This window comes from Aethalodelphis obliquidens, unplaced genomic scaffold, assembly GCF_003676395.1.
Source record: "Aethalodelphis obliquidens isolate GAN/ISIS:26980383/991018 unplaced genomic scaffold, ASM367639v1 scaffold12, whole genome shotgun sequence".
NCBI classification, from domain to species: domain Eukaryota; kingdom Metazoa; phylum Chordata; class Mammalia; order Artiodactyla; family Delphinidae; genus Aethalodelphis; species Aethalodelphis obliquidens.
In genome coordinates this window covers 37,000,102-37,026,725 of record NW_020837956.1, presented here as the reverse complement: position 1 = coordinate 37,026,725, position 26,624 = coordinate 37,000,102, and the positions used below count along the sequence as shown (strand labels likewise).

General features: G+C 50.8%; 1 protein-coding gene across 5 annotated transcripts in view; it reads left to right on the top strand.

The window, feature by feature from the left end:
- Positions 1-26,624, top strand: part of ASAP2 (ArfGAP with SH3 domain, ankyrin repeat and PH domain 2) — a 156,151-nt gene that overhangs the window by 110,710 nt on the left and 18,817 nt on the right. For all 5 annotated transcript variants that reach the window (XM_027113851.1, XM_027113850.1, XM_027113848.1 and 2 more), the window contains 8 exons: positions 276-379; positions 477-546; positions 5,084-5,171; positions 10,384-10,432; positions 10,510-10,676; positions 12,985-13,118; positions 20,994-21,088; positions 25,913-26,102. In XM_027113851.1, the coding sequence (XP_026969652.1) occupies positions 276-379; positions 477-546; positions 5,084-5,171; positions 10,384-10,432; positions 10,510-10,676; positions 12,985-13,118; positions 20,994-21,088; positions 25,913-26,102 (897 nt within the window). The remainder of the gene's footprint in view (positions 1-275; positions 380-476; positions 547-5,083; positions 5,172-10,383; positions 10,433-10,509; positions 10,677-12,984; positions 13,119-20,993; positions 21,089-25,912; positions 26,103-26,624) is intronic.

Here is a 26,624-nt window from a genome sequence, read left to right as displayed (position 1 = left end):
GTAAATAAGTAAAATCTCGTAATTTCCAAATGGCTCATTCTTTCAGCCAGTCTGGGGATACTGGCATTTGTCATTTCCTTCTCCAGCCTGGTAGGTGGCATTTAGGAGTTCCAGGATATGAATTTCATGTCCCTTTTTTGGTGTGTTTAAGAGGGGAAATTCTCTAATTTAAAAAGAAAAAAAATTTTTAAGGGTGTAAGTGTCTCTGTGTATTGCTTTTTAAAAATTGGAACCTGGACAGGATTAAAAAACACTAACATCTTAACTGTTTGCAGGATTCACAGCTTCGCCAGAGCACAGCCTATAGTTTACACCAGCCTCAGGGAAACAAAGAGCACGGCACTGAGCGGAATGGCAACCTCTACAAGAAAAGCGATGGGTACGTAGACGGCGTTGCTAGAGTTTCAGTGTGTGTTCGTAATCTCCTGTGTCCAAAATTTCTCAACTCTTTTATTTTTTCCCCATTTATCTGTAAGGATCCGAAAAGTGTGGCAGAAAAGGAAATGTTCAGTGAAAAATGGTTTTCTGACCATATCCCATGGCACCGTAAGTATCCTCTGTCATCACGGGCTCCGCTGTAGCGGGATGAGGCCATGTGGGCTGGAGGCCTGGTAAGGGGACCGAGCCCTGCGCTGCGGCACTAGGCGTGCATTTTAAACAAGGTCCCTGCTGAGAAGAGCCTGTTTGGGTGCCTCCTCGGTTTGGTGCCCTTGTTGACGCTCCCCTGGCAGGGGCCCTTGCTGCCTCACAGGGTCAGGAACACCTGAGGAGCCAGGTGGTCTGTATTCAGAGGCCTGTGACTCCCAGAAACAAGCAGCAAACCGCTCACCAGCTTCCTTTGTCTGTGGAAACTGAACGTCACACTTGGAAAGAGTTCTGCTCTTCCATCAAGGGAAAAGAGTTTAGGTAGTCAGGAGTCTGGGAATCAGAAATCCAAGACAAGAGCGATTTCAGTAATTTTATTGTAGACGTACTGCACCCAGCCTTCATCGGGGTCTTTTTCTACGACCCTGTGTATAATTTCCCGTGCAGGAAACTGAGCCAACATACGCTGAGCCAGTTGGAATGCCAGTTGGAACAAAATGATTTTCTTAATCTGGCTTTTGGAGACGAGGGACTGTGTAACCACAGTTACAAACACAGCCCTTTTCCACGGTGGACTTTATGCATATGATCACCTTACCTGGTGTGACGGGATCTGGTGAAAGCCGTGGAGGCCGGTAGAGATTTTTTAAACGTCTGAAGGCAGAGTTGGTTGCTGTCTTGCTGAGAACGAGGACGCTGGTGGTGGCCTAGGTTCCTGCACCCCAGGCAGGAGGCCTGGCCCTGACCTCAGTCCCATAGTGGAGATGAGCCTCAGCCTTCGTCTTTCTTCCTCTGTCCCCACCAGCTCCCCCGTGAGAGGCAGAGCTGGGCGGGAGTGCAGACAGCCTTTTCAGGGCCCTGGCCAGAGGTCATGGCTCAGTGTGGTTCCAGAGAAACCCTGCCCTTGTCAGTATTTAGGAGTGAGGAGACAGAATAAAACCCCGCCTGAAGGGTGGCACTGCAGCGTGGACTGTGTTCCACGGGGTGGGAGTGGGGTCCCTTCCTTTTCACCCACTCTGTATGAGAAGGGAGAGAGACCACAGAACTAGCAGATACCAAGTGTCTGGAGGGACCTCTGGCCTGGGGGATTGAACGTGGCTCCTGCCTGGGCAAATAAAGGTCATTTCTCTTTTCCAGAATCCAGCCTTCACTGGCCTTCTTTACGCCCACCACGTCCCTCATGGGGCCATGCAGTTTGGATCCTGATGTAATGTTTTTCCCGTATGGACGTGTGTGTGTGTGTGTGTGTGTGTGTGTGTGTGTGTGTGTGTGTGTGTGAGTGAGTGAGACTGGGTGTAAGTGCTGTAGACTAAGGAAGGCAAAGTGATTTAGTCACCACTCCTGTTTAAAATGGAGAACGTTAGACTGCATGAAGGCCAGGTTCCCTTCCTGCTCTAACACCTGCGATTCTGTGACTTGCTTTCGAATTGTATTCTACTCTGTTTTGGGTCAGGTTTACTGCCTCAGTGCAGAACATCTCATAAAACAAGACTGGGTTTCGCTTCATATTTGTTTACAGCTCTAAGGCCTGCTGGGATACTTGCTTCATTGGCGTGTCCACTAGACCCAGGGCCTCGGCTTAAGCCAAAGAGCGGTTCTCCCCCCGACCACAGAAATGACAGCAGGTCTGGTGATCCTTTGCCGACAGCATAAACTTTGGGTCTCTTCATTTCTGTTGCTTGAGCTTCCTCTCAAGAGACGTGGAGGCTTAGTTTTCTTTAAATGTTGACGGGCTGCCGCAGTTTTGGGCAGATAGTACGGTCCTAAGTAGCTTTACCAGCATGCGGAGAGCTCAGCTTGTCACGCCACTCGCATGTTGTGTTAGTGCCTCGCCCTTGCGGGGATCCTCCTCTAGGGAGTCCCGCTCTCTGGATGCCGCTTCCAGCCCAGAGGAGTGGCAGGCGGAGGCTCCGTCCCACTGCCTCTCCTGGGAAAGGAGTGGGTCCCTGTGGCAGCCGTCTCTGCTGTGAGGCACCCTGCGTGCTCTGGGGGGCCAGGTCCCGACACCTCAGTGCTGCTGTGATGTGAATTAACCTCCACCGAGAAAGACAGTGGAGACATGCCTGTTGGGTTGGGTTTGGTTTGGGTTTGGCTCCTTTCGTGGCTTACCTGTTCAGCCAGCATCTCCCTGAGTATGTTTGTTAACTTACCGTCAGGAAAAAAGGGACAGGTTAGGACGTGAGATTCTTGTATTCTGTATTTTAGCAGAGGGACAGTGATAGCATCGGGGATGAATTCAGTAGAAAGCCCAAGTCGGTATTCCCCGTTAGATTGTGTTTTCTGGCCCTGGAAAGAAGTTATCCTTGGGACAAGATGACTCTAATTAGATATCCTCTTTGCCAAATTCGTCGCTTTGCCACACCGCCAAAGGCTGGGGACTGTATTAAGCTGGAAGAAATGTCTGTTGTTTCTTACAAAATCTAAAAAAATTTTTTAAATGATTATCAGTCATGCAGAAGGAAGACTAGAAACTTCCTTTTAAAAGCCTGACAAGACTTCCCTGGTGGCGCAGTGGTTGGGAGTCCGCCTGCCGATGCAGGGGACGCGGGTTCGTGCCTCGGTCCGGGAAGATCCCACATGCAGCAGAGCGGCTGGGCCTGTGGGCCATGGCCGCTGAGCCTGCGCGTCCGGAGCCTGTGCTCCGCAACGGGAGAGGCCACACCAGTGAGACGCTCGCGTACCGCAAAAAAAAAAAAAAATTATTTAGTCTGTTGCGGACAGTATCTTTATCTATAAATGTGGAGTAGTTCCTGCCTCAGAGTGCAGCTGGGAAAATTAAATGAGTTAATTCATTAAAAATGCCTACAACAGTGCCTGCCTCAGGTAAGCACATAATAGGATAATAACAATAGCGGCAGCAGCAACTGAGTAAAGGTAGCTATTACTATTCGAAATCATCTTCTTGTCCGTGGAAGTTTTCTGTATTTACCAAAGTGCATCACCCCCTTTACTGCTCCTGCTTCTAAGACTCAGTGGACACCAGCATTTGGAAGTAGTCCAGGAACGTCACCTAAATGCACCTGTATAGTTGTGTGACCATATGAGGTAATGGAATAGGCACATACTTTTTATGGGCTGAACACCTTGGTGGAGTGCTTGGTTGCATTTGTGCTGTGGTCTCCTACTGTAGAAACGTATCGTTTGGTGTATTGGTTCCTGGACGAGCCAGTTAATTGTATTAATAAAGATCAAAAACAGGATTGGTGGTACTTCTACTTGGAATTGTCAGGGTCAGGGTTTGCAAGATCAGGCAGAGCTTGGAGTCTTTGAATACTGGTTTCTGATGACCCAAGGGCACCTGTTAGGCATCGGCAGACTGCAGAACACGCAGTGATTTCCACGTAAGAGATGTCAGCACAGCCGTGAACCAGGAGAGTCTAGTCCAACCCTGTTTATCCAGCTTCTGCTTGTCCCAAATTGCTGTCATCAAACCCAGTTGTTCACACTGCAAGGATCAGTCCTGTTTTAATGGAGGCCACGCTGCCTCGCCCCTGACTCTGACCTCAGTGGAGAGGGGTCTATAAATGCAGGTCTGCCCAGATGTAGACACTTGTGAGTGTGTATCTCGATTAATCCCAAATCCAAGCTTTTACAGTTTCTTGACATGGCTGGTGGCCACGGGAAGGGGTAGACAAGAACAATTGAACTCTTAAGACATTTTATTTGGTCTTTCTTTTAGCAGCTTGGTGGGTGGGTAAGATAAGCCTTTCATACTTGAATATTTCTCCAAGATTTCTGAGAGGTGTTTTGCCATTCAGAATTCTTTTTTTTTTTTTCTGAAATTATCTTATCTTCTGCCCTTTGCTTTTTTGGACTAGTTATGATAGTTTCTGAAATGGGAATAAAATAGTCATTTTTGACACATCTCTGACAAAAACATCTCTTGTTACCATTGTGTGTGGAGGGCAGAAGGTGGGGGACACGTATGTGAACAAGGTGGGTTTTGTTGAAATTTAAGTGACAGATGGCTGGCATTAAGGATTATGAATCTGTCATCTGTCATTTCATATATATATATATATATATATATATATATATATAATTTCTCTGTCATTTTTGTGCTGTGAGGTTACTTTCCTTGAAAGTGAATGTTTATACTCAGGAAAACACTTTTAAGATCACCAGAAATTGATGTGGGTGCCCATGTGCCCAGCTGATCAGGACGGAATGTCTCTGAGCTTTAGACGGGGAGCATTTTGATCTCGGGGAGCCCACTGCCCTTGGCCTCAAAGCTGGGCTGGCATCACTTGTTATCCCTGTCTGGGTGGGTGTGTGCCCCCCGCCGTGTCCCTTGCAGGGAGGGGCAGCTGCCCCCTGGGAGCCGAGGTCCAGGGACACGCTGTGATGTGCCTCTGTCATGCCTTCCACATGAAAACCTGCCTTCTGATAGCTATCATTGCAAGCCAGTGAGAACCTGTTCTTGCTATATTTTAATGAGGAATGATACTGTGGTTTCCCAGTCCTTTCCACCCATCTCTGTTTTTTTGTCTTTCAACAGGCTAACCGGCCTCCCGCAAAGCTTAATCTATTAACCTGCCAAGTGAAAACCAACCCTGAGGAGAAGAAGTGTTTTGACCTCATTTCACGTAAGTTTATTTCTCAGACGCGGTGCTGCAGAGAAATCATTTTACACTCTCATCTAGGGCATCAGCCCCATTTCAGACAGTGCATTAATTTAAAGAATTGGTTTTCAAAGAGAAAGCCCTTTATTTCAGGTGACTGCGTGCTTTTTATTTCCGCTGGTGATGGTCTGCTTGCCGGTCTCTCGGTTCAGGGCTTGAACCTGCGGACGGCCTTGCTCCACTCGCGGGATCTGTAAACTTGGGCACGTCCTCTCAGCTTCCCAAGCCTCGGGTTTCCTATTTGTAAACAAGGAGATTATGCTAGATCAGCCCTCAAGCCTAAAAATCCCTTCACTTCACTATAAAAAAGGACAGTTCTGTCATCAGGGCTCCCCTAACTTGGGCGCTGTTAGAACTCCTGCACCACTGATGTGATGAGGCCCCCGGCAGAGCCCTTGAAACTCTCGGGTTGAAATCTACTTGTCTTCCTGCCCCAGAATTAGTGTTTCTGCTCCTGTGCTGCTCGTCTTTGTGGCAGACCCAGAAGAACCACCACAGAACCACCCATTGTGGCGAGTGGCCTCTCAGCATCGCCTAAGGAAGAGGGAAAGGGCGAGCGATGTCTTAAAGAAACGTGATGGCCTTTTTGGTCTTGGCAGTTTTCGGTGGCAGGGTTACAGTTTGGGGGAAGGAAAGGGCTAGCTCCCCTTTCAAAAGGCAGTCACTGGGGATTTGGGCACAAGGGTTACATTCATAGAGGAGAACTCCGGACCGTGCCTTCTGGGAAGGTGAGTGCTGTCCTGTTTGCCTCAGTATCCCGAGCACGAGGCGGCTGCTTTAACATGTGTGCTGGGCTGTATTATTGAGGGTAGGAAGTTACTATGTAAGTTCATGCTCACAGCAAACTTAGAGGAAGCGATCACCAGCTCCTCTGTGCTTGGGGAGGAGACGGAGGCCCGGGCCGGTGCCTGTTCTCATGCGCCCGGTCCCGAGCTGCGGCAGCATGTTGAGCCGTGTGGCGTGTGCTTTGGGCGCTGTTGGTTCTGATCTTCAGCTTCCAGACGGATTTGCAAAATAAAAATCGACTCTCTCCGGCTTCCAGGCCTGTGTGCCCTGCTGTGTTTCGTCAGGCCCGCAGGTGCATTTACCCTCCTCGCTCTCCGATCCTTCACTCCCTCAGGACGGTGTGGAAATGTGGAGGATTGCCCATGCTTTAAAATGTGCCCCTGGATGGCAATAAAAAGTGACAGTTTAAGGGAGACAGCTTGGGGGTCGTATGTGACGTCAGTCAGTGTCTAGGGGACACTTGGAGGGCTGCGGCCTCTCCATCTTCTGAAGCACTAACTCATGAGAAGGGGCGCATTCCCCTCCAGTAGCTGATCGGCGGTTAGTCACGGAGTATGAGTTCTGCGCCCGGGGAGGTGGGCCCACACACCCTCGCTTGCCCCGTCGCTCCAGCACCCCTGTGGGGCCCCCGTCAGAGACCATGTGTGCAGAAGCGTTTCTTTCAGGCGTGTAGATGACTCCGAAGCCTCCCAGCATACACATTTGAACAGCTGGCCAGGCCCCGGGCATCTGGTTCTGTGCTCGTGCACTGGCCACCTGACGTTCGCAAGATTCCATCAGTGTCTTTGTTCTGTTGCCTGACGTGATAAATACCCTCGGTCAAGAGCTTCCAGCCTCCGGTACCCGGAAGGGCTTACCGAACCTGGTCCTAGGCGCTGAGTCCACTGTCGTCTCTGAAAAATGCTCTCATCTCTTCTTGCCACTGTCTTCCAGTGGGTAGAATGAATCCCGGTCCTACACACTTGTCATCCTCAGCTAGTTTTCAAGAGGTGATGCTGCCCTGGGAGCATGTGTAGTGGCAGTGCTTTGTTGCAGCGCTATGTGGGTTTGGGTCGTTACAGAGAAACGTCAAAACTGGTCAGACCCCCACCCCCACCCCCAGGAACCATCAAGGGAGACACTGCAGAGCTAGAAAACCGTGACCTGACGAGCGTCCTGAGAGGTGGGGGCCTGGCTTCGGATCTGACTCTACCTGCTGACGGGGCTGCTGGGACACACACGTATCCCCGAGACACCTTTGTGCTCGTGAAACATCTGGGTGGCTGGAGAAATAAAAGTCAAGCTGTAGATGGGCAGTGAGGATGCTGTTTCAGGTGTGAGTCTACCAGGCCCCGAGGAGCTGCCCCTTCCTCCTGTCCCTCAACCTGCAAAGCCAGCTTGGAATCACCCAGAGAGCCCGGGAGGAACAGACCGGCTGCTGGCTTCAGCTGTTTCCCTGCAGGATCCTCCTTTACCGATCTTTCCCCCAGACAGGGACTCCCCGCCCAGATCAAGCCATCAGTGGGCCTGGCTTCTCAAGGAGGACGTCCCTGTGGCAAGGCCCCAGCCCTTCTGGAGCCTGTCCAGTCCTCTTGGCCTCAGATTGACCCCACTGTTTACGAATTCAAGTCCTGAGCCATTATCCTCAGATCATGCAGTCATGCCAGGTGGGGTGGGAGGTGTAGCAGAAGGTGCACATGATCTAGGTCAGTCCCCTGAGTGGGATGGACCCACAGGGTGCCTCTCCAGGCCCACATGGAGGGTTCGTGGCCAGCTGGAGCCCAAGCCTGGGGCAGAGAAGCAGCCCTTCCCAGGATACCGTCGCAGCAGGGCTCTGGAAACCTCCTGTTTTCTCCTCCCTCTAGTTGAATCTGCTAGAAACTGTTCTTGGTGTAAAGGCATCGTGAAAGAGTGTCCATACAAGGGAATTCTTTTTTTTTTAATTTATTTTTTATACAGCAGGTTCTTATTATCTATTTTATACATATTAGTGTCTACATGTCAATCCCAGTCTCCCAGTTCATCCCACCACCACCAGCCCCCACCACTCTCCCCGCTTGGTGTCCATAGGTTTGTTCTCTACATCTGTGTCTGTTTCTGCCTTGCAAACTGGTTCATCTGTAACATTTTTCTAGATTCCACATATATGCGTTAATATACGATATTGTTTTTCTCTTTCTGACTTACTTCACTCTGTATGACAGTTTCTGCGTCCATCCATGTCTCTACAAATGACCCAAATTCGTTCCTTTTTATGGCTGAGTAATATTCCATTGTATATATGTACCACATCTTCTTTATCCATTCGTCTGTCGACGGGCATGTAAGTTGCTTCTATGACCTGGCTATTGTAAACAGTGCTGCAGTGAACATTGGGGTGCATGTGTCTTTTTGAATTATGGTTTTCTCAGGGTATATGCCCAGTAGTGGGATTGCTGGGTCATATGGTAATTCTATTTTTAGTTTTTTAAGGAACCTCCATACTGTTCTCCCTAGTGGCTGTATCCGTTTACATTCCCACCAACAGTGCAAGAGGGTTCCATACAAGGGAATTTTTATTTGGAAATTTTCACTGAGAATTTCCCCTGCTTCTCCACCATTCACGTGTTAAAATGCAGAATTGGCCAGAGAAATGGGTTGCTCCCCCGTCTCCTTGATTTTCCCGTGGCATCTGTGCCTGGTCTGACCATGAAGTGGCTTCAGGGAAAACTTGGAGGGTTTTAGGCCTGGTGTCAGACCCGGTCCCCTGGTGCAACCTGCCATGGTCATGGCTTCCCGAGGACTCTGAGTTCCACTTAGAGTGGATGTGGACCTGCCCCCTCCGGCCCTCCCGCAGGTAAGGCTCTGCACACCAGGTAGAGTGGGGGCAGGGAAAGCGGCCTCTCTTCCTAGCACCCGACCACTAACATTTGGATCACAGGATTAAGTTTATTTTTCTGAACTTGACACGGGTCTCTTTTTTTTTAAAGTAATTATTTTATTTTTGGCTGTGTCGGGTCTTAGTTGTGGTATGCGGGATCTTTCGTTGTGGCATGTGGGCTTCTCTAGTTGTGGCGCAGGCTCCAGAGGGCGTGGGCTCAGTAGTTGCTGCGCGCTCGGGCTTAGTTGCTCTGTGGCATGTGGGATCTTAGTTCCTGGACCGGGGATGGAACCCGCGTCCCCTGCATTGGAAGGCGGATTCTTAACCACTGGACCACCAGGGAAGTCCCTTGGCACAGTTCTCTTAAACCCTGTTCCTTTCCTCAGCAACAGGCTGGGGATAGAGGGTGCGGGGTGTCCGCTCCGTGTCAGGAAAATAGGAAGAGGATCAGAGCTGGGGTCAAAACCTGACCCCTCGGCCACTGGGTGCGCTTGTTCCTGCCTCTTAACCTCTCTGGGCCTTAGCCTCCTCCCAGTCAGCTCACCAAGAATTATCCTAAGAACTAAAGTGCTTTCAGGAGTGTAAAAGCCGCAATGTTCACTCACTTTGAGGGGCACAGGTGTTTATTGTGAACCCCAAGGACAGTCCCTGTCTGTCACCGCTCTGCCATCTGCAGAAGTTGGGTCTCCCTCCCCCTTTTTTTTCCTTTTTTAATTTAATTTTCTTTCTTACTTTGGTTTTCACTGATTGTAGGCAAAGAATTTCTGTATATCCCTTACCCAGCTCCCCCCAATACTGACAGCATAGTACAGGTTATCAGTTACTATTTAGTACATAATATCAGCCATGTCTGCAGCTGTCAAAACCAGGAAATTTACATCGGTGTGATGCTGTTAACTAAGAATCTTATTCCGATTTTACCATTTTTTCCACTAGTGTCCTCCTTCTGTTCCAGGATTCTCTCCAGGATTCCACATTGCTGCTGTTATTTCGCCCTAGTCACGTACAGTCTATATCAGTTCTGTATCTTTCCTTGTCTTTCTTACTTTGATACTTTGAAAATTATGGATCCGTTTTTTGGTCACATGTCCCTCAGTTTGGGTTTCTCTGATGCTTTCCCACAATTGGACTGAGGCTATACACGTTGGGCTAAGAAGGCCAGAAAGCTTGTAAGATACTCGCTTTAGGTAAGGCTTTTACTATTCAAAGGGCCATAACAATTGGGGGCCAACTCTGTAGCAAGTTAAAAAAAAAAAAAAGGTTTTGAAAGGACAGTGATGGTTTTCATTGAAGAGCTTCAGTGTTTGGAAGTTGCTTCTCTTCAGACGTGAATGGAGGAAAGGAGCTGGCTCGGTAATTTGCATTAGAAAGCCGCAGTTCCCAGGCGAGGGCTTGTACAGGGCAGGAGGGAGTGCTTGGTTGTATACAAATCATTGACTTCGTGGCAGAGTTTAGACTCTTCCTGAGGTTAATTACAAACCGCTTTCTTTTGGAATTGTGTATGGATGACTGTCCGGGCTCACAACTGATGAAACCCCTCTTGCCGTGCAGATGACAGGACATACCACTTTCAAGCAGAGGACGAACCGGAATGTCAAATGTAAGTTGTTTGGGGGTGGGACCTTGGAAGGGCAGTTGTCCTTGGGATTTAACACAGCGTCACTGTTATTTTTCTAGATGGATGTCTGTGCTGCAAAACAGCAAGGAAGAAGCTCTGAACAATGCATTTAAGGGAGATGACAATACGGGAGAAAATAACATAGTCCAAGAACTGACAAAGGAGATCATCTCCGAGGTCCAGAGGATGACAGGCAATGACGTGTGTTGCGACTGCGGGGCGCCAGGTGACCCAGCCACCCCCTCCAGCTCTAGGACGTTTAAATCCTGTTCCGATTCACAGAAGCCAGTCACTGATTTTCCCTTTCATTTCAAACACCAAGTTCAGCGCAGCCCAGCCTGAGCTCACGCTGTCACACAGATGCTTACTGAACTGTGCGCAGACTAAGTGGGGGAAAGGGTGGGAAGATGCCTGCCTCCGGGCCCTCAGAGCAGGCCTGCGGGGAGAGAGCCCCATAGCGCTGAAACGGTTTAAATGCTTTTTGAGAAATGAAAACAGAAGCACACAGCGAGGGTGGAACCAGGGTCATCCGGTCATTGTATTGGCTCCAGACTGCGGCTTTTTCCGGGATTCAATCCGTCCTCCCTTGGTACCGCTTTGTAGAACTTCTGCAGCAACTTTAAGCCGCTGTCTAGTCTGTGACCCTGGAAGAGCCACTTACTTTGTTAGATGTCAGTTTCCCTTTTTGGAAGATGAAGGGACCAGTGGAGATTGTCTGTGAGCCCCAGCCAGCTGTCACATTCCGTGAAATGAGGTGTTTATTTCTGTGTTTTCATAAGGCCTACTGGGGTTTCATTTTCAATGGACATAAACTGTTGTAGATTTTAACAACCAGTATTTTAAGCGTTTAATGAGCTGACTTATTCCTGTAGCTCAGATGGGCCGGTGTTAGGGGAGCTGTGGGCTGCTTAGGGTGGCCGTGTGCCTTTTCGTTCCCCTGGTTCTGTGACAACTTCCATTTTAAAAAAGGTGCAACGGGGCTTCCCTGGTGGCGCAGTGGTTGAGAGTCCGCCTGCCGATGCAGGGGACGCGGGTTCGTGTCCTGGTCCGGGAAGCTCCCACATGCCGCGGAGCGGCTGGGCCCGTGAGCCATGGCTGCTGAGCCTGCGCATCCGGAGCCTGTGCTCCACAACGGGAGAGGCCACAACAGTGAGAGGCCCGCGTACCGCAAAAAAAAAAAAGGCACAACAAAAACAGAGTGGACAGTTGAGAAGTGCCGTAGGTTCCTGTTACCCTGGAGGCTGTATCTGGGGGTAATTTGAGGAATTACCTCATGGGGTCTCGGACTGTTAAAAACATACCTTTGGCAGGAGATGCTGCAGGGAGTGAAGGTAGCGAACTGTGCTTTTTCTTAGATGAGGACAGTGTAGTACTTGGACTTCTAAAACACTTATAAGGGATCAAAGCTATGACATTTTTGTTTTAAAATGCTAAAAGACAGTCTGAGTGATATAAAGCAGTCTAAATGTACACTCATACCCACCAAAAGCATGACACAGTCGATTCGGTAGAATAGGTCTAGTGAAGTGAAAACACCAGTTTTTCACACCCGGGAGTATTTCTGAACTCAGATAAAATGTTTATAATTTGAACATTTAAAAAATAACTTTGCAATCAACTAGTGACCCAGGTTGCAATACTTGCCTCCTATGAGTTTCTGTGGGCAACAAGCAATTCTAAAGAGAATTGTACTTCTGGGCTGTGATCCTGTCCTCAAGAATGTTTGATTTTGAATTCCGTCTTTTCAGTAAATTCAGCGTTCATCCGTCACGCATTTCTTGAGCGCCTACTCTGGCGCTCGGCCAGGAGGCGTCGCTGAGCAAGTAAACATGCGGTGCGGGTGTGGGTTTGAGCCCAGGTGAAGGCAGGGCTGTGGTCTGGCTCTGCAGCCTCAAGCAAGGAAGGCCCTTCACCTCTCTGAGCAAGATGGTGAAGACACCTGCCCTGTGTGCCTCCAGGCGCTCTTGTATGTGTTAAATGAGAAATTAAGGGAAAGCACCTGTAATTTCTGAAGCTCTCACACCTTGAGCTATTATTGCTACTATAATTGCTTCAACTCTACGCTGAACAGAGCATGGCCTCAGCACATAGTGGGTGTTCTCTGCTGGTTATTAGCATGTTTGACATATAGACGTGTGTTAAGACAGTCCCCCGTGTGGTGCTAGACTTTGTCCCCTTTGCTGGTACCATCAGGTTGGTGATGGGGGTGGTCTGTATCCAGGGACCCTCGGCCACTAGAGGGCGCTGTGTCCTATTCCTGTACCGACAGCCCTGCCCCTTGGGAGTGCTTAACAAATGAATGGAAGGACGGGGAGGTGGAGCCCTAGGAAGAGGAGGGAGAATAGATACGGGCGCATGTGTGTATTGTGTGTAAATTGGTGGTAATTAATGATGAACGAGGGTTCCAGCTACATGTAGGATCCAAAAAAAATGCTAATGATGCAACAAAACTCCGTGTTCAGTAACTGCAAGAAAAAAGTTCTGACTCCTGCCCTCTCCTTACAAGCTCCGATTTTCCCTATTCTCTTTGGCAGATCCTACGTGGCTCTCCACCAACCTGGGCATTCTGACCTGCATTGAGTGTTCTGGGATCCACCGAGAGCTGGGGGTTCACTACTCCAGGATGCAGTCCCTGACGCTAGATGTGTTAGGAACATCTGAGCTGCTGGTACGTTTCGAATCCTTGATTTTGGAGTGAAAACAAATGATCTGAAAGCGAGGTTTTCATTTTGGCACTTGAATCCATTTCTGTTTCTTAAAATTCCGCTGGGCTGGTAGCTGTTGATATTGCCAAGCGGATTTGGGCAGTTAGAAACTCATTGGTAATTCCTCCTCCTCGGCTACTAGTGTGATAGTTGAGGGTTGCAAAGCTTTATTCTTTTTTTTTTTGTTTTGGCTGCGCTGGGTCTTAGTTGTGGCATGAGGGATCTTTAGTTGCAGCATGCGGACTTCTTAGTTATGGCATGCGGACTCTTAGTTGCGGCATGCATGCAGGATCTAGTTCCCTGACTAGGGATCGGACCCGGGCCCCCTGCATTGGGAGCACGGAGTCTTACCCACTGGCCCACCAGGGAAGTCCCACAAAGGTTTATCCTTAAATGAATAAAATGAATTGAACTTATAAAGGAGCGTTGAGACTGGTGTGAGATTCTGGAATAGGATGGTGGCAGAGTCCAGTTCACCCCAGTCATTAAGCAGGTGCAGAACCCAGAGCCCAGAGCCGGTAAAGGACTGAGTCGTCTGCCGAGTCTGCGGTGCGGTCACTACCTGGCTCAAGCCTCCGGTGGACTTGTCCTCTGTCTCTTATTGTTGCCTTTTGGGAGAGATACTGGTATTTGCTTCTACTGCCTTTGTTTCTAAAGAAAAAGGTGTTTCTTTGTTGGTTGGGTGATAACACATAAGCCATGCAGTGTATTAGGGGGTTGAAGCATTTCCTGTAAAGTGACTTTCAGAGCGTTGAGACTGGCTCCACTGAGGAACAAGCATATCACACATGGGCGGTGCTTTGGGGCGCCTAAAACATGAGCTCTTCGGACTGTTTTCAAAGTCTATGACTGCCGATTAGAAGGTAGTGTTTGAAATTGTTTCTTGAGGTGGCTGAGCATTGGACAGTGACTATTAAGTGGATATTGATTGCCATGGATTTTAATGTCAAGAGCAGTAGTCTTGGCAGAAAATCGATTACCGTGGTCAGTAGATCTCTCAGGGCCGTAAGTCGTACCGATGACTATCCTGGATCCAACGTGTCTGAACTTGTAATGCATTTAGAACTGTCTTGTCGAATCCTTCCTGTCCTTCCAAGGAGTTCGTTTACGGTCTTGAGAGACAAAGCTGGGAGAAACTGGAGTGGATTCTGGTAGCCCAGTTTTAGTAGCATCACTGATTACTTCAGGTTTACAGCTAAGCTAGCCTTGGCGGGACCCAAGCAGTGTATTCTTGGTTACACACTACAGTTATTTTTAATGTCATAACGCATACAGCCTCCATCATAGAGCTGTGTGTGCGCAGGCGGTATCCTGGGTAATTGGCGATGGCATAGATTTGAAATTCTCACGGTATATTTTCAGAGACACATAAATTACTTCTCAGTGAGCCCTGGTAAACTACTGCCTGCAGTGGCTGTACTGCCCTGGTGGGTTTTTTTAAAAACATTGGAAGTGTTAAGTGGTTTATGCTGAAGTAATAATTGTTGATTCTGTACGAGGCGCTCCTCAGGCACTTTGCGCAGCGCTTTGTCCTAGGTCATTTTGCTCTTCGCTCCAGCCCTGTGGCCCTGGTGTATTATCCCCATTTTACAAAAGAGGAACTGAGGCTTAGAATGTTTTAACAAGCCCAAGGTTATGTAGTTATCAAAGCACCAGATCTGGGGTGGAGGCCTCTTTAATCTGATTCCAGAGCTCACACTCTCAACCCTTGAGGACTCTCCCTGTGGAGAGCATTTAAACATCACTACCATCCCTCCTCATTCCCCATCCTCATGCCTGACAAATGTCTAACCGCCAGCCCTCTGGGAGGGAAAAAAGCCCGGCTTTGTAGTCCCAGTCACATGCTGTAAATGCTCCCGCCGTGGCCATTTGCAGGCCGCAGTGTGGATAACTGAATATGCGGTGGGAAAGACCGCACACATTATGTAGTAAGTTTGCCGCACAAATACAACTTCACAAACAGCATAGTAAAATAGTCAGGAAGTGATGAGTTTTGAGTATTACTTTGTTTTTAGTATAGTCTTTTTGTTTGTTTTTTCTGAGGATGCACCATGCAGCTTATGGGATCTCAGTTCCCCGATCAGGGATTGACCCCTGGGCCCCGGCAGTGGCAGCGGGGAGTCCTAACCGCTGGACCGCCAGGGACTTGCCTAGTCTAGTTTCTTGGATCATGAGTTTATATCATGTAATTTTTAATAACGGCTGTCTAACAGCTGGCTTGTGCAAGCTGGTAGGAGCCTGATCCTGGCACATCTGTTATACCTGCTTACACGTGTCTCAGAAACTTAACTGACGATCTGCCTGAGACTACTGCCTACTGCAGAGAGGAACACCAGAGACGGTTGGAAGGAGAATGTCTCCATTTCGATGAAAAGATGAGCTGGCTTCTGATCCCAGGCTCAGAGCTTTGTGTCTTCTCCTGGAGCCTCCGTCTGTATCTGTCTGTATATTCTCCTAGGCGTTCAAAGTTTGACCAACTGTCAGCCATTATGGAGAAATCAGGAAGAGGCTGCTTAACTAAGATCTGCAGATGTTTCTGATGTCTAATCTCTGCCATAGCTTTAAACTCTCCCTTATCTAAGCCTCTTTTCCTGAGTGGTTATCAGAAAAACAAAGGGCAGAGGCCTGAATCACGTGGGATTTATTCCCACCCTCTCTTTGCCCCTGAACTCGCCTGTCTGGCCACTCACAGGAGGCAGACGTCTCCCCCTCTCACCCCAACCCTGGTACTGCGGGCATGACACCACCTTCAGACCCTTATTCCTCAGCCGTTTGTTAAGCAATAGGTGGAGAGTGTGTGTCAGGTGTCGTTAGTACCATTTGTAAAGCATTAGAGTGTCGAGCCTTTTTAGAGCGCCTGGTTCTTTTATTTTGCTTAGTCAGATGCCTGAACAAAAGATCTCCTGAAGGCTTGACACACACACTGTGTGTGTGTGTGTGTTCAGAATTACATCCAGCACATAGTGAGAACTATGAAGTATTAGCTATTATTATTATCGTTGTTACCTTCTCCTCCAAGATGATCTGAACAAAATCCTTCCAGAAAAATCATCTGCATGTCCTAATGTGTGAATCTGCAGGGAGACCCCACCCGGGTTGACTGCTCTGTTTGTGAACTTTTCAGGTTCACAGAGCAGTGGTGTCAGGGTCTTGGGCTGGTGTGTTCATCAGAATACGTTTTCTTGGGCAGCACATGTTAATTAGACCCCTTGTACCCTATTAAAGAGATATGAGGGTGAACTGGAAGATAACTTGCTGTCGTGTCCGAGGCTGCAGCCCGGATAGGGCTGCTTTCCAGAGCAGAGTCACAGAGCCACACACATGGATGTGCTGTGACAGGAGAGGGGTTTTTGCACGGCCTGATGGAGACAGCAGATACACGAGCAGGGATTTTCATTTCCTGGCTGGCACTGTGTTCTAAACAGACAGATGCTCACCCGCCCTGTAAAGTGCAGCTCCTGTCCCCCCATACGGTCTCACCGTGGTCCTCATGACAGAAGTCTTTTGCTTAATTCCATAAAGTATTTTCTGGCCTGGGGTTTGTAAACAGTTTCCCCTGATGATATGTCGTGGCGGTTTCACCATTTCCTTCTTAATTTGTTTTTGTTTCAAAGCATGCTTGATTCCCATGTCAACCGAGTGGGTTTCAGCAGCATCCGTGAAGGTGGCTGGTCAGCAGTCATCTTTCCTTCCCTTTGCCTCCTGCTTCTAGAATCACTTCTTACTCGGTGGAAAGAAACTGGGGTAATTGCAGTATTAATTTGATTGGAGTTCAGGGCAGCTGTACCATTTTAACTACTCTAGCATGCACCAGCCTAAGATCCTTAGATTTTAAAGCCAATCTGCTTTCAGAAAACCTCCTGATAAGCATAAATTTTAAAAAGATAAAGTTCCTCCTTAACATAGAAGATTACGATTTCAGTTCTGATTTTCAGGTGCTACGTAAAACAGTATTGTCGGTAAGAGGGTCCTGGTATCATATGATCAGTCCCACATCGTAAGTGAAATTAGTAAAGGAAATTTCAGTATTATGGAATTGAATTTGAGTCAGTAATTTAAAAACCTCCTTCCATCAAAGAATAGGGTCAGAAACCCCCAGGAGCACATATTACTGACTCGGGCCTATTTTATGACTTTCTCCTGCCTCCTCATGAAGTTGTTAACCAGCTGTTAAATATAAAGCAGACCAGCCGACAGCTGGATCCGAGAGGGGGGGTGGGGAGGAGAGCCCTCAGAAACCAAGAGCTTCCTCACAGATCGTACTGCGGTTTCACCGGGGTCGGAAATGAAGCCACTCGGGCTGCAGAGGGCAGCAAGCAGTGTAGAACCAGGTACCGTTTATTGAGTGACTGTTATGCTTCAGGCATTGTCCCAGGTCCTTTGTCTTATCTAACCTAAACAAGAACCCCATTTTAAAAGGGAGGCCGGAGCCTGTGTTCTAGTCTTTGTTCTTAAATCACAACTCTGAACTTTTTTTAACCACAAACCCTACCAGAAAAAATTGAGCACCCAAACATATACATGTATGTGATGTATAGTTAGACTTGTACCACTTACTAAGGAGCATGTTATATACTTTGTCAAATAGACCAAAAGCAGAATTTCTGGAGGCGCAGGTGAAGCACGACACACAGCTCTCTCTGCGCACCACAGGGTATTTTTTCGTGCTCTGGTCTTTGGAGGCAGCAGTCCAGGGCTCACAGCTGTCTCTTAGCTCGCCTGCCAGGGTCAGGTTCCTTCACTGCCCCGGGCGTTTTTACCCACCTGTATATTAAAGATGTGCCGTGTGCTCCAAGCCTTCCAGCCTCCTGGGGCCTGAGGGGCCCAGTAGCTAACACCCCATTTCCCTACATGCGTTTCGAACCGCTTGAGAGAGCAAAGGTCTGATTTATGGTTGAAAACAGCGGAATCGGCGATCTGGTTCACACGTGTGGTGGCAGCCGAGCCCCAGGCACGGGCAGAGCGGCACACCCACCACATGCTGCCTCCTGTGGGTGCCCGTTCTTCTGAGCCCCTCGGGCAGGGACGTCGTCTCTCTCACTGTCCGCTTCTTTCCTCCGGGTGCGTAAAAACAGAGGAAGACAGAATGTCACAGGAACTGGTGATCCTCCACCTGGAGACATGAAAACAGGGTGCAGGAGGTTCCCCATCCTCACCCCGAACTCTGGAAACAGTTTCTAGAGAAAACCTATGGCCTTTTTCTGGCTCAGCGGGCCCCTCAAGGGTTGGTGCTGCGGGTCTCCAGGCATGTGTGACTCCAGGTCCCCGTGCACAGGGCGCCTTGTGCAGTGAGGGAGATGCACACAGGCTTTCGTGCAAATTCGGGCTGTGGGAGAGCGGGTGTCTAGACCAGGTCCCTGCTCTGCTGCCAGCCCCTGGCCGTCTCCGTAGCACTCAGTCCAGCCCGTATCACGGTGCCCTTCTTTTTCGTTTTTGTTCACCTCTGTCTCGTTAGACCGAGCCCCTTGGAGCAGGCCCGTGTGCCAGGCCCGGAGCCCAGCCTGCCCGAGGGCTCCGCGTGTGTCCTGGGGCTCGCTTCCCTGAGGATGCGGCACCTGAACACCCCAGGGCCCCCCGTCAGCCTCGGTGCGGCCCCACATGCCGGGGATGGGGCTCTGGGAGTGGAGGGCGTGTGTGTCCGGGCTGTTTAACCAGCCCTCCTGCTGCCTAGGCTCCTGCCCGCGCGGCCTGCTGGACCGCACATTTTCTTGACCTGACCCTGCAGCCTCCATCTGCAAGTGCTTTGCTTTTGTTGATGGTTCCAGAGGGTTCTCTGCAGGCTGAACTATTCGCTGGAGGCTGGTGAAGCTGTGAGGCGGCATATTTCTCTGCGTTCGACGAGTGTGACGCACGGCCGTGGTGGCTCCCTGCACCAGCTGTCCCCTAGTAAGCCAGCCAAGCCCAAGCAGAAGGGGAGCAGCTTTCGGATTCCGGGGGATCCTCCTCCTTGCAGATCGGGAGGCTCCCAGGGGCAGGTGCTGTGGCTTGTCCTGTCACTGCCCTGCAGATAACGAGGTTTGGGTGCGGGATGGCGTCCACGTTGCACTGAACGGTGGGGCCTTTAGCGTGGGCCTGGCTCTAAACCGGGGCCCCGACGCCGAGGTTCAGCCTGGATCTGGCACCAGGCGCCCCTGAAATCGTCGGGGCGTTGGCTCCATGGTACGCTGGGCCCCCTGCTCTGCACCACCCTGACGGGCAGCCCCGTCTCCAGGAAAGTGCAGTGAGGCAGCCTGGGGCTTTGCCACCTGACGTCGCCTTGAGGCCCCGGGGCCAGGGCTGAGGACCGAGGACCCAAGGCAGGGCTGCTGAGAGCGTGGGGCTCGGGGCACCCGGAAGCTCTGTTCACTTGTCAAGGACAGGGAAGAGTTAAGAAGGCTCCCCACCCGATTATCAGGCTGACTGCGTGTTTCCCTTGTCCTTCGGCCTCCCTCGAGATCCCCTCTTACCTGCCACCAGGAAGTTCGGCCCTGTCTGACCCACATCCCTTTGGCTGTTGCTCCAGCCGGTCCCCCTGGAGCGAGAAGAGGCCACTGGGGCTCAGCCTTTCCTCGCAGAGAGTCCCACTCAGCCTGTGTCCACATGACTCACCGAGGGCAGAAGCACCAGAAGTGTCGCTGCTCCCACGGCATCGTTTTCAACGTGGAAGTGAAAATGTCTGTTCTCTCCAAAGCACTGGGCCCGGTGCTTCCATTCGGTTTCTTTGTTTCGTTAGATATTGAAGGGTCCGATCTCGGTCAGGTGCTGAGCTGGGTGCTGGGGTTGGGATGAAATCCGCGCTCTTAAGGATCCTGGTCACTCCAGATCCGCACATCCCTTCAGGAGCGTGCCAGGGCGGCCTGGCGTTTATCTTGTACCTGCCGCGTCCAGCACAGTGCCTGTATCAGTGAGCACTGGTGAAAACCTGCTCATTTCTGACGAGTCAGAAGGTTGATCGGCAAGTGAGGACCTTACATTGGAACAGATACACTTTTAGCGCTCTAGTTTATTGAATGCTTTTACAGAAATTATCTCATTTTATCATTATTACAACCTGGCAAGGTAGGTAGGTAGGTATCTGCATTTTATTATTAAAAAATTGAAGCTCGGGGCTTCCCTGGTGGCACAGTGGTTGAGAGTCCGCCTGCTAATGCGGGGGACACGGGTTCAAGCCCTGGTCTGGGAGGATCCCACATGCCGCGGAGCAGCTGGGCCCGTGAGCCACAACTACTGAGCCTGCGCGTCTGGAGCCTGTGCTCCGCAGCGAGAGGCCCGCCCACCGCAATGAAGAGTGGCTCCCAGCTCACCGCGACTGGAGAAAGCCCTCGCGCAGAAACGAAGACCCAACACAGCCAAAAATAAATTAATTAATTTAAAAAGAAATTGAAGCTCGGGTAAACTGCCTTGCCTGTGGTCACAAAGCCAGGAAATAGGACCACAATTTGAACCCGAATCTTGGCTTCCTGGCCCAGCACCCTCTCTGCTGTATGAGCCACCCCCTCACTGGTGCAAGTAAAGGCTGTTAGATCTGTTTCAGTTGGAGCGAGCACAGATTCTTTTTGGGGGGTGGGGAGAAGGGAAAGAAACTCGAGCTGGGCCGAGTTACTGCTTCTCCCTGTCCGTGGAGGCATTCTATCTAGGGGACGTTTTATGAGAACACTCCTCTGTAAGAGGCATGCTGTTTCTTATCTCTAGTTTTATGGGTACCTTTGGGGTTTGGGTTTTGTCCAGCTTCATTAAAGGCTAACCACTTTATTGCTCTGTTTCTTAGTGACCATTAAATAAATCAACTGTGTGAGTCATGTGTAGCAGTGGAAGGTATTAATAATTGAGAACCCTGAAATAGACTTTTGTTTTTGCAGCTTGCCAAGAATATTGGGAACGCAGGCTTCAATGAGATTATGGAGTGTTGCCTTCCAGCTGAGGACTCGATCAAACCCAACCCGAGCAGTGACATGTAAGTATGGGGCTGGCTGTTCTTGCTTTCTGAGCAAAGGTTGGCCTTGTCCCCGGGCCCCACCCCCCACCCCCTGCCCCGAGGCAGGGGAATAAACAAGCTTGGGTGCATCGATTGTTGCTTCTTTAGGGAAGAAATCAGCCTATGTTGTTTATAAAGTCACTTGAACCTTTTTGGATGTCCAAGTAGAAACTTGGTTTGGCAGCTTTTCTTAGGAGCCGGAGGAAAGCGGATTTGCCGGTGGGCGGGGGCGGAGGGAGTCCTGAGTGGCGCCCCCTGCTGGTGGTGTGTGGGCACCACCTTGCTTCTGCCTCAGGGCAGGGGAGTCGCTCTCCCACCTGCCTTCTCTCAGTGTGAATTCTGAGCCGCGCGGAGGGTCCGTTGTCCTAGATACATGATTATGTCCCGTTCTCTTTCCCAGTGCAAATGTCGAGCGTGTTGTTTCCTTCAAAAAGCTTTTCTTTGTTTCTGTTTTACTTTGGACACAAAACCTGATCAAGAAGCTTTCGTGCCTCATCAGGCGTCCAGCTGGCCCGCTGTGGACAGGGGAGGCCAAGTGAGAAACAGGTGATGAGGGAGAGGAGGAGGTTCATTCACCGAGACAGCCCTTCCCTGGGAGCAGCCTGAGGTAGAAGTGCTGGCAGGGCTCCCCCTGGAGCTCGGCAAGGACAGGGAGGACCAGGGGCTGGGAGAGCGTTGCAGAGAGGTGTGGTTCCCGTCCCTTGGCAGGAACATCTTGTGGGCGCCGGTCTTTGGAAGCTGAGCTCACGGGATCTGTGCTCTTCTGCGCTTGGGTGAGGTGACTTAATACGGTGAAGGAGCTTAGACAAACTAAAGGGAGGAGCAGGTACTGTGTGCGTTCCACACCCTCGCAGGTGTCGGCGTCTGAGGTGAGCGCGCGTGCGTTGGTGCTGGGTGACAGTCAGGTCACATCCGGGCCCTGGAGCAAGTGTCAGTGGGGAAGCGTTTCCTTGAGATTGGACGAGGTGCGACGTTAGATTCCAGGCACAGGGCCTATAAAGTGATGGTCCTTTCTTGATGAAGATCCGAGTTCCAAGTCTGTATCCTTACCCAGACCTGGAGAGGCAGCGCGGGACACAGAAAGCTGCATCCTTCCCGATCGTGGGACCTGGGTAGGTTCGTCAACCTCTCTGAGCCCTTTTCCTCTAAGAGAAACAGGTGCAGCCGTCGCCACCTCGCAGAGTCGCTGGGACGTGCAAAGGGGTGAAGCGGTCACGCATCTTGTGCCGGGTTGGTGTCGGCAGCCCTGCTTGCTCGCCGTGGGCGTGGGCAGTGGGGCAGCACACATGCCGGGAGCTGATTCCACACGCCCTGAAAAGTTAGGGTCCTCTCGGGGCAGGTGTCAGTTGGAGAGTTACCCCAAGGAGAGCTGACTCTTCCTGGGATACGAGAAGATCTGTTTAGGACAGGAAACATCGCGGCCCACTGCGGCACTTTACTTACTGTCTAACGGACACCTGCTCTCGCGGTGAAGGGACTGGTCTCCCGAAATGCTGTAATACTGATCAACTTTGAACAAAGCATATGGTAACTCATTTCTTCCAAGTACCAGGGGCACTTTATAAAAGCAGATCATTTGTTTACTGTGGGGCAAGATGATTCTAAAAAAATGAATACCGTCTGCTTGGGACTCTTGGATATAAACGTGGTGTCTGCATTGGGGCCCCTCCCCGCCCCCCAGCCTTGGCACAAATGAAAAGGACGTTTACTCCTCCCCCTCTTATTTTTCCAAAATGAGAGCAGATGACCAATGTGATGGCAAAATGCCACCCACGTTGATACCTCCTCAGCTGAAATCAGTCACTGGGCTGCTGTGCTCCTGTAGCACTCAGTTCTGTTTTAAAGCAGCTCATCCCACTTTACGTTGTACCGAGGTATTTGCACATATTTTTCTAATACATTGCGTCTTACTCGTTTTTGTATCTCCCACCACAATGTGTTGCTTGTGGTGGGAAATACATATATAATGAATCAACGGGTCAGAGGTGAAGTCCTAGCTCTGTGGCTACTTAAATAAGCTAGTATTTTACTTCCAGATTAAATCTGGCTTTATCTCAGAGCAACACACCATCTGCAGATAAATTTGTTGAAAGGGAAGCCAAAGACCATCTCGTGGGCTGTGAATCCTCAGATGGATGTGGGGGGTGTTGAGAGATACACGTAGGCGGGAAGGGGGAGCAGCCAGGTTTGTGTCTGCTCCCAGAGGCCACAGGAGTGTTTCTCTCCTGTGACTTAGGGCCCTCGTGCACGCCCTGTCCTTCGGGAGTATAAGAAGCCCCTCTCTCTGAACACGAATGCCAAATGCATTCTTACATTAAGTTCATTGCCTTTTCTCCAAAAACCTTAGCCTTTCCCAAAAAAAGAGGGGGTAGGGGAATCGCTCCGGCAGAGTGAACTCCCTCCACGAAACCATGGGGCGTGGTGTTGCCCAGAACAGACCTGTACCTGAGCTTGTGGAGGGACGACCTTCAGGGGACGAGACCCAGAGCCCTGGACAAGTGGATAATACATTTAAAAAGTAAAGGGTCCAGTTCATCTCTAGCCCCTTCCTGACTGTCCCACAGTGATTACTGGAGCCGCCTAAACCTTGACACATGTCCAGCCCCACTGCCCATCAGAAGGGACCCATAGAGTTTCATCAGACAGGTTGTCAGTTGTCAACCCCAGACGGGAACCAGGCAGCAGGCTGAGCGGCACGCTGGCTGGGAGCCCCTGGAAGGAGAGCTCAGTCCAGCAAAGCAGGGCAGCCCCGAGAGCTGTCCGGCTGCTGGAGGGGACGGGCTCACAGTCACAGCACTGTTGTGAGGGTCAGATGGACAGCACATCTCAATGTGACCTGTAAGCCCGCAGCAGCTGTCCACGTGTGGGGTGATGTGTGAAGTCCACCAGCACGGTTCACACGAGGCTGCATTTAGAAACACCCAGGCAGTGGATTCATCGGGTGAGGCAGTCGGAGTGGTGTTTGCCACACTGGGAGCCTGGAGTTGACCTGCCCACTCCCGAAGCCTGGTGGGTTGACGTGGGGGGCTGGGCCCCTGACGGTAGTAGAAGCAGGTGTGGTGGGTGCAGCCCTGGTGGCAGGGTGGGAGTGAGCGGTGCCCCAGCAGAGAAGAGCTGGTGGGTCCCACCCGCCTGGGCCACCACCAGCCCCTCTTCATTCTGTGCTGCCACAGTAATTACATCCGAAACCCTGGGCTAAAGGCCTCAGTGTGGCATCTCATCTAACCCTGCAAGCAGCTGTGCTCACGATACAGAGGTCACCGGGGTGGGGGTGGGGCAGCCTGGAGCTGGGCTGAGATCCGGCCGTGTGACCGAGAGCCAGGCCCGAGTGACTGTGCGCTCTCAGAGCTGACCACCAGCCTGCGGGGGGTGGGGGGGAAGGAACCCAGGCCCCTTCTTCTAGTTCAGCCTCCCCTGCCTGACCTTGTGAAATCTCAGTGTACCTCGCACTTTCCAGAAAGAGGGGACAGAAGAAGCAGGGGGCTCAGTCCTCTCGTGTCACTCGTCCTATATCCCTGGTAGCTCTATTGGCTAAAGTCAGGTTTTTGTATTTGGAATTTGGTTTTCCCTGACATTTTTTTTTAAGAGCTTTGTTGAACTGTAACTCACATACCATACAATTCACCCATTTAATGGACAATTTGCCGGCTTTCAGTATATTCACAGCTGAGCATCCATCACCACAAGCAATTTTCGAACGTTTGTATCACCCCAGAACGAACCCCCATACCTGTTGGCCATCCCCGACTCTCTCCCCTCGCTCTCCCAGCCCTGGGCAACTGCGTACCTGTCTGCAGGTGTGCCTGTTCTGGGCATTTCAGTAAATGGGATCACACAGTGTGTGGTCTTCAGTGTTTGGCTTCTTTCATGTAACTTAAAGTTTTCAGGGTTCGTCCACATCATGGGCTGTGTCAGTGCTTCCTTCCTTTTGTGGCTGAGTCGTATTGCATTGTATGGACATCTGTTCCTCAGCTGATGGACACTGGGTCGTTTCTTGGCACTTCTGACTTGATTGTCACGTGAAGTAATTAGTGTTTACTGTCCCTCAAAAATCGTGTCTCCATTTCTTATTATTGCTGCTGCTGTATGTTAGAGTCCTCGGAGCAAAATGCTGCGTCCTCTGGACCAGGAGCTGCTGTTTTTCTTGCTGTCTGTCTTTCAAGGTCATCGGTACTTTCCGAGGCCCTAAGGACCTGCCGTGAGCGCAGCAAACGTGTCAGCTCATTCCCTTCTCACAGGCCGTGTGCATTTGCACAGATAAGAAGACTTGAGGCCACATACTTGCACGTCAGTCTGTGGTGGGGCGGGATTTGAGCCCGGGCTTCTTTGGCTCCCCTGGAGTTGCTGGCACTCCGAGCTCCTTTGAGAGGCGGGGTCTGCACACACAAGGCCGCATGAAGGCCAGGAAATAGACCGCGAAGATGGACAGTCGTTTGGTTCGTCAGGTGTGTGGTGAGCCTGTCTGCTAGGCACGGTGCCCGCAAACAGGAAGACAGGCTTCCCATGAGGGCTGCCAGCCCCGCGACCTGGCCCCTTAGCCCTTAGACCCGGCCCTTGATTCCACTTGTCTTGGCAGCTGGAGGGTTTCTGGCCTCTTGAAAGTGCCTGGAGGCTGAGCGAACGCAGGTGCCGAGGGGGAGCCACACGGCGCCCGTTTCCCGCTTCCCGTCTTTCTGCCAGTACTGCTTATTACGAGGAGGGTGGGACGGGATTTTTTTTTAAGTAGTTATAGATGAGTGGGTGTTGGGATCTGTTTGAATAGAGGCCCTTAATCATTTACGAGGCAATTATGTTTGATTTCAGGAATGCAAGAAAGGACTACATTACTGCCAAGTACATCGAGAGGAAGTACGCAAGGAAAAGACACGCGGATAACGCGGCAAAACTTCACAGCCTTTGTGAGGCCGTCAAAGCAAGAGATGTCTTTGGGTTACTCCAGGCGCACGCGGACGGCGCGGACCTCACAGAGAGACTCCCGCTGGCCAACGGACACGTAAGGAGAGACCTGTAAAAACGGAAAAGCAAGGGTGAGAGGGTGGGCAGTGGCAAGGCAGTGTCAGCAGAAATGCTGACAAAGTCGTGTGACTCTGAAAGAAGAGGCAGTGGGTCCTGGGGGAGGAAATTAGTGGGTGATTCTTAAACCAGACCTGTAATGGCAGCTCTGGAAGGAAGGTCCATCCCCGGGGGAAGGAGCGTCTTCTCAGAGGCCTAAGCGCCTCCTTCTGTCGTCCGAGAGCCGCATTAGCGCCTCAGCCAGGCCTCGGCTGCAGCTCCCGAGGCCACGCCGGGAAGGAGAGCTTGGACCGGGCCTGGTGCACCGCTGTCCAGCCTGCTCCCCTTGCCCTCCTCCCTGGGGGAACTGGGCCAAGAGGGTGGGGTCTCACCGTCGGGATCCGTCCTCAGGAAACCACCAGTGTTACGGCCAGTGTGGCCTAATTCTCTTCCGTGGGTGTGCCCTTGGACGCACCCTCACAGCCCCCCGGACCCTCCTAACCCTCGTGGACGCACACTCACA